General features: G+C 39.9%; 2 protein-coding genes across 2 annotated transcripts in view; one reads left to right on the plus strand and one right to left on the minus strand.

Moving 5' to 3' along the window:
• Positions 1–2,595, plus strand: part of hacd1 (3-hydroxyacyl-CoA dehydratase 1) — a 22,026-nt gene extending 19,431 nt beyond the window's left edge. The window contains exon 7 of the mRNA XM_015377465.1: positions 1,346–2,595. Within this exon, the coding sequence (XP_015232951.1) occupies positions 1,346–1,428 (83 nt within the window). The 3' untranslated portion in view covers positions 1,429–2,595. The remainder of the gene's footprint in view (positions 1–1,345) is intronic.
• A 109-nt stretch (positions 2,596–2,704) lies between these two features.
• The window catches only part of LOC107086487 (collectin-12-like), a 44,589-nt gene continuing 36,537 nt past the window's right edge, over positions 2,705–10,756 (minus strand). Inside the window, exons 4-10 of the mRNA XM_015377464.1 lie at positions 9,027–9,113; positions 7,896–8,939; positions 7,276–7,767; positions 5,403–5,539; positions 5,213–5,322; positions 4,742–4,887; positions 2,705–4,643 (exon numbers count right to left, since the gene is read on the minus strand). Coding sequence (XP_015232950.1) covers positions 4,633–4,643; positions 4,742–4,887; positions 5,213–5,322; positions 5,403–5,539; positions 7,276–7,767; positions 7,896–8,939; positions 9,027–9,113 — 2,027 coding nt within the window. The 3' untranslated portion in view covers positions 2,705–4,632. The remainder of the gene's footprint in view (positions 4,644–4,741; positions 4,888–5,212; positions 5,323–5,402; positions 5,540–7,275; positions 7,768–7,895; positions 8,940–9,026; positions 9,114–10,756) is intronic.

Genomic DNA, 10,756 nt, shown 5'->3' on the forward strand with positions numbered 1-10,756 from the left:
TGTTGCTGCTGCACCAGGACACCAGCCGGTCCACCTCCCTCCTGTAGGCAGACTCATCACCGTCCGAGATGAGCCCGATGAGGGTGGTGTCGTCCGCAAACTTGATCAGTTTCATGGACTGATGGTTGGATGTGCAGCAGTTGGTGTACAGGGAGAAAAGCCAGGGGGAAAGGACACAGCCCTGGGGGGATCCGGTGTTGATGGTCCGTGTGTCCGAGACAGTTGTTCCCAGCCGCACGTGCTGTCTCCGGTCCGTCAGGAAGTCAGTAATCCACCTGCAGAGGGAGCTGGGCACGTTGAGCTGGTACAGCTTGTCCTGGAGCAGACCCGGGAGGATGGAGTTGAAGGCAGAGCTGAAGTCCACGAACAGGATCCTGGCGTAGGTTCCTGGGGAGTCCAGATGCTGCAGGAGTAGGAGTTATAGTGGTATAATGTATTGTTTTCCAAAATTATGCTCAAAGTGTTTCACCTAAATGATATGTCATACTAGATGATAATGTGGTGTATCACAGAAATAAATGTGGATAAAAGATGTCACTCAAGAAGTTGATCTTACCAAGCAAGTTTATCAAGAAGTACATTTACCACATGTATAATTGTTGCTCTAAGTTTCTGGCAAAACATCCTGTCTCTTTGTAAGGGATTCTTGATTTGCTTTAGCATCACAAGCTTTATAGATACTTAAAAGAACGTTTGAGTTTTTTTTTTCTTTGAAATATGAAAATCAAAGGTGGAGACAGTGGTTGGTATTTTTATTCAGCCCAAAAAATATTGAAAAGTTGGTCTTTGTGCATCTGCATGGTAACTAATTTGAGGAAAATGGCCCAAAGTGTGTAAGGTTGGGAGGAAAGCATCTGCCATTATCAATTTTCAAGTCTTGACAAATCTCACCAACTAGAGGCCTGGGCCACTATAACAGATAAAAAGATGGAAAGTTCATCATCTGACCAGGGTGTCTTCTTTCTTGTGTTTGCTGTGTGCTTTCATGGCTTTTGGAAAACAGTACTTCTTTGTCTTCTCTTTGTCTTGCCACTTCCATACATGCCTGATTTGTTACATGCAAGATTAACAGTTATCCTGTTGCAATTCTACCACCTAAACTGAGGATCTCTGCAGCTCTTTCAGACTGGCTACTTCTTTGATTATTCTCTTAATGCTGACTTTCTGTTCAGGAGAACAGTTATGTCTAGGTAGGGTTTGGTTACATATTCTTTGACATTGTTTAGAAGTATTATTCAAAAGGGGTAAGTACAAATGTACCCCCCCTTCCTTCAGTGAGCAGTGGTAACAATCATCTTCTCTACTGTATTAATTTTCCTTAGTTTATGCCTCTTCCCTTTTTCAGTCTTTCCTCAGCTCTACTTGCATATGCTGCGGCAGAGAAGGAGGGTGCTCCATGGTGAAGTAATAGTGGAGAAGGATGACTAGACGTGCGCCACCTCGTCCATTTAAGCCAGCCTGCCTGCACATCACCCTGACAAAACGTCCGTTCCACCCACTCACCAGTGACACCCCTCACCTTTTTATTTTGGCCGTTGGCATTCTTATCTGCCTGGGACCCGCAGAACAGCTGAGGACCTCCCTGCTAACCAGCGATGATGATGAAAACTGGGATACATTTCTGTCTGATATATGATTTGGTAAGATGTTTACAGTTCTGGAGTTACACCACAGCACTAAGATATCTGGATCCCCTTATTCAACCACTGGCTTTACACCATCTCATTGCACCGAAGAATAACTGAGCCACATCACTGGTTCGTGACATGAAAAATGAGAAGAAACGTGGAAGGAAGATTGTACGTTGTGTGCTCTGAATTGTCCCTCAGCCCTACAATTTGGTGGATTTGAAAAGTGATGCGACAGCACAGATCACGGTACAAAAGGTTCAATCATACCTCAACAATAAATCTACATTTAGACAAATGTGCTGCTGCTTTTGTGTATATTTGTTTTACCTTTTGTTTAAACTATGCAATGTAAAATCTTAATCCACAGCGTCTCAGAGCAAGCACAGCTCCGACTTAATTCTGTCTGTTTGGCTCAGCTAGTGCTTTCTTTTAATATTCTGATGTTTACTATCCTAAAGAGATTTTCTTGGAGTCTTTGCAGAAATTAGTGTGTAAATCAGCATTTTTAGGTTTTTGTCAGCCATCATTCTGCGTCTCATTTTGTGTTAGGTAGTTGGCCAGGATCGTAATTAAAGGTGCTATTATTAAGATCTTTTCAATCTTCTGTGCAGCTGAAAAAGTGACTGTGATTGGAGTTGACCTAAAACAGGAAAGCAGGATTTGAAATGACTTGAGAGGAAGTGTCAATGATCTGAATGGACTGTGGTTAATCAAAGAGAATCAGTTTTGCTTATCATCTTGGTTAAAAGAAAAGTGAAAGAATATAAACCAAATGTTAAATTCAGCAGAAGGACATAAAAAAAATGTGAAACTACCTTTTTGTGAAAAATAAACTAAATTCTTCAACAGCGAGGAGTTTTTGTGATGAACTTCACTCGATGTAAAAATCAAACAACTCTTCAAAGTTTGATGGATTTATTGGAGATTTTTCCTTCAATGTTTGTAATTTAAACCTGAGTGCAGAAAAAAGTACATTTTCTACAAGTTGGAAAGCTCAGTGAATGTTTATTATATTCAAGACTCCTAAAGATACACCAATCTATGAGCCAGAGACAATAATCTGTTTTGTTTTGTTTTCAATTTATGATCGGCTGTGAGAAATATTCTAGAAAGGATTTCCCCCTTAATCTTTAATCACATTTAAACTAAGACCATCAACCTGTTTTGGTTTGTAAAGACATCATTCAAAAAAGCATGTACAGGTTGATCTCAGTACATCTTAATTGCATTTCAGTCATTAAATATATCAATACTTCATTAGAGACAGAATGATATATTTTTTAAGCATTTAGTTTTGCTGTTTAATTTCAGATTATGGTTTACAGCTAACAAAGATTTCAATAGAGAAAGAATACATTAAAGTCCAAACAGTCACATGGAAGACAGCTGTGCTGCAGACGTCTGGTTCTTCATCTGGAGTTTAAGTAGAAAAGGTTTCTGATCACATATATCCCATCATTCTGTACTAGTGGAAAGGTTATTAAAAAGAACAAAACTGATAGAAAGAGATGTGCAAGCAAGGATAAGCATAGACGGCAAGAGGAGGCTTAAAACAAAGCAAAAAACTCTGAGGGAGATTTCATGCTTCAAAAGCAACCAAACACAGACTATAACTGTGTAAAAAAAACACTCTTGAACCATAAAAAAACCATCAGAACCACCTTACCTGGATAAATAGAGGAGAAAAAAAACATCATGTCTGCTGGTGTTGGTTAGCTGTGTTTTCATCAGGTGCAAAGTCAGCGCAGTTGTTAATAGGGAAACTCCATGCTTCCCTTTGCTGTAAGCCATTAAGGAGAATCACTTTTCCAGAGGGACTTGATCCCCTGAGATATATTTGGAATATCCCAAAGAGGAAGAGATGACATCAAGGCCAACAATGCAGAGGAGCTAAAGCTACCTGTGCCTTCTTAACACTTCGGCAGAGCAGAGCTACAGGTTGTCTAAATACATCTATTGATGTAACATTGCATGCAACAGAGCCATGCTGAAGTACTTAGTGCAAAATTGTACAGAACAGAAACATATGGTCATGACTTCTTAATAAAAGGATTTTTGATGTTTTGTGAGTTACAGCTCATGATTAGTTGTAAACCATTAAGAATAATAGAATGAAATGCTTAAAATAAACCACTTTTTCATCAGTGAAGCTGTATAAGGTTTATCTCCTTTTCCTCAAAATACTAAAACTAAGTTTTATGTAATATTCTCTAATTTATTGGGCTGCATCATTAACGTCATGCTCTTTATCTGATTCAGATTTGGCAACGATGCATGGAGTCGTAAATTAGAATATTCTTGCAAATCTTACCTAAAAATCGAAACCATTACCTCTATTAAAGAGCCTAGAACTTTTATTTTCTCATTTAGGTGTTCTAGCCCTTAGAAATAAAATCTCCAGGTCAGACCCTAAATCGGTGTTGGACAGAAAAAGCCTGATTCGTGCAAAAAAAAAAAAATCTATTTGATTATAACATTTTCCTAAAATGACATGTACCTTTATTATATTTATGTTTTAGTGAAATTGTACATAAACATTCACGAGGTTAGATAAACGTTTCAGTGAAGATAGCATATCTGCTGCAGACTTTTTGTGCATCCTTTTGCACGTTGTAATCTGAAATATACAGAAATACAGTCCTTTTGACCTTTATAGCCCCTATACTTCCTTACAAAACTTGGCTAATGAAACTAACAGATGTGTAGTTGTACAGGTATATAAAATGTTGTATATAAAAAAAAAAGAACAGCAACGGATTTTAACAGTTTGTCCTCCGTTTGGATGTCGGGCTGTATTGCACTTGCTGGTAATGATGCTTTGACTTCACTTTGGAGGACTCTGTTTCAGAAATCTGTTTTCTGCTGGAGCCCCTGGTCTCCACTTGAATTGTCTCTGACTTCTCAAAGTCTGTTTTCTCTCAGTCCAGACTGTCCACCCTGGTAGTCCATCAGTCATGGACAAAGTAAAGCTGCTCACTTGGGTTCTTGATTCAATGCCCTGCTAAGATCTTGCTGTAAAAAACAAATAAAAAACAAGTATAACATTTCAAATGACTTCAAAATACAAGTTCAAGTGAAAATAAATGATTCAGTCCTGAAAGTAGACTTACAGGTCTCCAGTTTCTTCTCACAGATAAAGTGAATGGAATCTTCACAGAAGAAATCGTTCCACAGGCCTTCATGGATGAGGCCTGCGCAGTCTTCCCCTGACTGATGCTGGTGGCCCCAGTTGTCTGGCTGTCCGGGCTTCCACTTCCTGCAGGCAGACAACAGGGGGCAATCACACATTACATTCACAATCAAAACTGCTCTAAATATTTACAGTTTCTTGATTATAAAAGCAAAGAGTTAAAATATTATGGCTGTTTAAAACTTTTGCAGATCACTGTATATGGAATGAAATTAAAGCAGAAGATAATTTCTTTATCAAAGTCAGAAGAATTAAACATGTTTTGATATGAATGAAAACACTTTTATTCAAAACACTTTTGGAAACATTTATGCTAAAAACAGTTTATCAATCAAGAAAATATATTTTTACAAACAGAAAAAAACCCTCTTATTGATGACTTAACACTGACGTGAAAGTGGGAACCGTGCCGTCCTCCCAGCGCCACACATTCTCCTCCTCTCTGTCCGTCAAACCCATCCAGAAGTACCCTTTATGGACTATTTGCCTCTCCAGCCATTTCTGCAATAGAAAAAAAAACATCCTTAGGTTGAAATCATTTAAAACAATCAGGAACATTTAATGTAATTACATCTCATCACCTGTTCTTCTTCATCACTGATGATCAGCAAGGTTGCTGATTTTGATTCACAGTTTGTCTTCGAATCATTAAAACTGTGCATGACTTTAGAGAAAAAGTAGCACTTGTTTTTGTAGTTTAACCAACCAAGAGGGCAACCTGCAAAACATAAAAAAAAAAAAAAATTGGTTGAGATAATGAACTCGTTTGTTTTTTTTCTGATCAGTAATAATGTTTTTATTTTGCCACTAATGATAAACAGCATAAAAACATTTTTAATTTATCTGTGCAACTGCTAAGAGTATTTTTTTCACCAATGTCATTCAATTAAGTTTATTTATAGAAGGTCCATTTTAAACAAAAATGTAAATTGTGAACTATTTAAATAACAGATTCCATTTTTATAAAGTGGGGGTTGGCACTTTAAAGTCCAGGGTCGGTATCATCAACTTTTAATAATGTACTTGAATCAAGTGTTTCAATAATAAAGAAGATTCAGGACTGCATCCTAAGGAGGTAAATCAGCCATTTGTATCAGGCATGTTGGACCAAGGAAGCCTCTAGAATTTGCAGGATACTGACCCTATAGAGCTGAAATTGCCCACCCCTGATAAAAAAGAAATATAAGTATGTTATAAATGCTCTAAACATAAGCAAACATTACTGAAAAGGCAGGAACTTGCACATGATTTGAGTAGGTAAGCAAATCAATCTGTCAGTGGAATAAGACTTTTGCCCATGACATAAGAAAAACAAAAACCTCTACATTATTTTATTTCAAGTGGAGTTTACATAATTATCTTATTTTAGACCAACATACTTATTCTATTGGAAGATCAGTTTGCTTACCTGCTCAAATGAAGGACAAATACACTCATTTAAATGTTTTTCTTTTTTATTCTATATAAATTTTATTTCAATATAAATACATACAATCCAACTTCCTTTCAATTACAAAACAATGCATTTCAATTCCATCGATCGTATTAAAGGCATAGTGAAAGATTTTTGCCAATTTTTGAAAAGACATGCCCTCTCAGCTTTAAAAAAAAAATGCAAATGCAAAACTCCCTACCTGCTCCCGAGAAGGAATGCCTATTAAAGGTGTGCGAGTGCATGTATGAGCCCATTTCTCCTCGTGCATGCTCCGTTTAAAATGTGCTTTTCTCATAGCTCATACAAGCTTACTGTTCGCCCTAACCCCTAGATCCCTCAATCACTATATAGAACGGGGATTATATAGTGGACTTTATAGTGAACTCAGTTAACTGAGCATTCAGACAGACGAACACTACTTTTAACTCCCTGATCATGGTCATGTAAACTCCTCCTCCACTGCACATTGCCTGCGCCGTCTTTGTTATTAGTCGCCGCTGTTTGGTAGCGACAGCGGGGAGCTGTGACAGTAAATCCCATGATGCTTTGTAAGGAGAGCTCCCAACGCAAAGCATTCCGGGATATATCTGCCCCTTATGAGGCCTTTCTTTTCTTCTCATACACTTCGTAAACACTTTTTCTCTTACGACCCTCGGCCATTTTCAAAGAACTGCAGTGAGAAAGCCTTTCAGGTGTACAGTATACGTAGGCAAGCGCGGAAAAGGATAGCTAACTGGAAGAGCACTTAGGACTGCCTTACGTAAGCATATCACCAGAATAATTGACAATTAGGAGGACCACTTATTTTGATTATCCACCTGGAAAAAGAAAATCCACCACTATACCTTTAATCGGCAAAATGTTTTTGTTTTTTTGCCGGAAGACTTTATAAAGCAGCTTAATTTCAGGCAATCCCTTGTCATGAAGGAGCATGTGCTATCGGTGGACGGTTAACTGTTCTGCATTGTTAACTTTTGCATAAAAAGCTTCTCATCAGTCAATAAAGGAGTCGGTTTTACCTGGAGCTGACAAAGCTGGAGAAACTGCCTCATCCTGTTGTAAGACTGGGGAAAAAGAAAGTGCTGGACTCTGGGATGCTGGTAGGCCTGGTGGTCCTGCAGGCCCTGGAGCCCCAACTGGCCCAGGAAGTCCCCTGGGACCTTGTTCCCCAGCTGGTCCAATTGGTCCACGGATTCCTGGCGGGCCCTGTGGTCCAGGCACACCAGGCTGACCATCTCTTCCTGGTAGACCGGCAGGCCCCGGCTCTCCCTTTGCTCCCGGAGGTCCAGCTCTGCCCCCTGACCCTCGAGAGCCTTTAGGTCCAGGGCTCCCTGGTAAACCAGGGAGGCCTCTTAAACCTGGGAGACCTGGAGGTCCCGGTGAACCCTGCTCTCCTCTAGGTCCTCTCATTCCTGTGGGTCCTTTCATTCCTTTCTCTCCCTTTGATCCTGTCTGACCAGGTGGTCCTGGAGGTCCTCTGTCCCCTGTTGGTCCTCTCGGACCAGGTGGGCCTTAAAATTTAAAGAGTTAATTACAATTTTTGAGAAAATTCGACAGTAGTTAAAATATTTATGTTAATAATCATTATTTACATATATTATTGAAAGTAAATTGTTTCATTAACCACCTGATTACTCACCCTGTAAAATAGTGAAGTTTGTTATCAGCTGTGAGTGTTTGGTGTCCACCAGCTTCATCTCCTCCATGACAATAGAGAGACTGGTGACCTCCTTGTCCAAACGAGCTGCTAGGTCCTGCTGCTGTAACTTCAGGCTGGATGTATCCGTCCTCACATCCGTCACACTGTTGTTGAGGTTCTGCAGGACATCTGAGTGACGGCCGAGGGTCTCGGAACAGCTGCGTAAGTCATTGAGGTTTAGGTTTATGGCTCCCAGAAGTTGTGTGGTGAAGCTCAGGTTGCCAGACACACGATCCGTATTTTCCTCCAACTCGTCCACTTGCATCTCCATCCGGTCAAACTTTGTGGAGGTGACGTTGCTAAAGTCTCTTTGCTGGTCCATGATCTGCCTTAGCGTCTGGTCATGAGCCTCAGCCAAGCTGCTGGTGTTCTGCAGCTGGTTGGTCATAAAGGCGAGCTGTGTCTCCACATCCTCCAGGCTTTCATTGTTGGCTTTAGCCAGAACTAAGGTATTGCTGGCTAAAACTTGCAGATTTTCCATTTTTCCACGAAGCCATTCTCCATCAGAACTTGTCTGACGTGACATCTGCTCCAAGTTCTGATAGTCACTGCGCATTTTGTGTATTGCCTGGCTGGTTTCATCAACCGACCGCTGCAGGGCTGCAATAAGGCCTCTCTGCTGGGCTTGAGTAAAGTTCAGATTGCTGATACTGAGCAGTGCCTGGTTTTGTAGTTTCACTTGCTGCTGGAGCTCCCTCTGCAGTCTAGCTGTGTCCCCCTTCAGACTGTCAATGATGCTTCCATAAGACTGCAGGGTGCCGTTTACTGAGCGCAGGGTGGCTGTGTTGCTATTGAGCAGTCCCTGAATGGTGCCCTGGCTGCTCTGAATCTCTGAACCGATGCCCTGCAGCTGATTCAACTTGACTTGATCGGTGTGGACGTGTTCCTGCACCACAGTCAGCTGCTTCTGCAGAGCCCAGATGTTGCTCTTGAAAGCCTGGATCTCTGTGGTGGTATTCTCTGACTTCTCTTCCGTTTGATCATCTATAAATGTACATTTGGACATACAATTGCAGAAATCTCTATTTGTCTCATTTTTGTATGTTCATGTAATCTCCAAGAAAAACATACCAAGTTTTTTTAGATTTGTCTCAACCGCAATTATCTTTCCTCCATAGTTGGCAATACCTTCAGACACACTGTCGACTCTTTGCACCACTGCAAGGAAAAAGAAGTGGAAACACAAAGGTTGGTGTTGCAATCTTATAAGGAATAGTTTTAAACAGACTAAAAAAGGCCTCCAGCTAAAGACATCACTGTATAAAAGAGCTCAGAGAAGGAGCCAATGAAAATATCTCCTTTATTCCCCTGCATTTCTCGTAGTCATGTAATAAAGGTAGACTTTGTTAAGGTAAGTCCTTGGATTAGATAAAAAAAAAATAAGACAAGATGCAAGTACATGGAGTAAGGAATCATGCAAGATATGTAAGTGTTAAATAAGTCAGAGGAAAAAACGATTCACCAATAACACTGGGTGGTCAGTGAGCTTGAATGAGGCTGGAGCTGCATGGAGCTACACAGGCCAGGGCCCTGGGGGAAAGGGACTGACATGGGGGATGGGGGGGGATCCTTCAGTAAATGGATGGATCAAAGAAAACACTGTAGACAGACACTGTTGCGGGGAGGCTCTTCGCGCCCCCACAGGCGACACCGTCGTTCATTTCCTCTGGAATGTGTCTGGGATTCCAGGAAGGCAGCCCACTTCCACCACCAGTCACTCCAGGGGGACACTTCCTCCAACTGGGAACAGTATGGGTTACTCTACTGGGAGACTGTTTACCGCAGGAGCTAAGAGGGTACTTTTTACCAAAAAGATTTGACTTAATGATGCTAATCTATGCATAACTCCTGGGATCAGTATGGATCAGAATAATTTGAGGTGCAATAGACAATAACGTTTTCCGGAAGTGCGTGGGGTTGATTTTTTTTTTTTTTTAAAGAGCCAAGACTGTTCCTTAAACTTGGCTTCTTTGAAAATTCCTTAGTTAATATTTAGAAACTCCTTAATTTATTGTTACATAAAACAAATCATTGATCTTGCCTGGTGCTTTATCATAACGCTAACATATACTGTACAGATGAATTTCTTCCTAAACTGCCTTTCTTCAGATTACAAATAGGCATCTAAACAGTCGAAACGCCCACATTAAAGTGTTAGTGTTATAACGCAAATAAGATAAATGGATTAAGATAAATAGTTCAGAAAATGTATTCAGTCTTAATTGTTACACCTATGCTTCTCATTTTAGCTAAAAAACAGGGCCTAAGTTGATAGGTAAGTGCAAACTTGAACTGGTACCCTGTTAATTGTACTTTTTAAAATTCCATAATCTATTCATTTTGTGCACAAAGTCAACCAGAATTAATCTAATTCTATCCTTTGGTATCAGGATTTTACTGGCATTTATTTATTAGCATCCTTTAGGCATAGCTTTCAAAATGTTTGCAAAGGTCAAATACAATATATGTTATACAAAGATGTTAGTCAGGAGAAGAATAAAAATAAACTACATCTACATATTTCAGTACATATTTTTGTATCTTTGCAAGGAGAAAATGAAAAGCACCTCAGGGTGAGCGCTTTTTTCCCCCTTGTTTTGTTATAATTTAGTTTTTAAAATTGACAGACTAGATTTAAGCAAATTCTTTTCTTCCAGGGAAAAAATACATCTCTAGCAGAAATACATCTCATGCATGCAGAAAACTGTTAATTTGATTTGATTAAAACAAACCCTTGGACTATATCTTCAAGTATGTCAGATTTAAAAAGCAAACATCCATCCATCCATCCATCCATCCAT

The sequence above is a fragment of the Cyprinodon variegatus genome, unplaced genomic scaffold, assembly GCF_000732505.1.
Source record: "Cyprinodon variegatus isolate N-32 unplaced genomic scaffold, C_variegatus-1.0 Scaffold154, whole genome shotgun sequence".
NCBI lineage: Eukaryota > Metazoa > Chordata > Actinopteri > Cyprinodontiformes > Cyprinodontidae > Cyprinodon > Cyprinodon variegatus.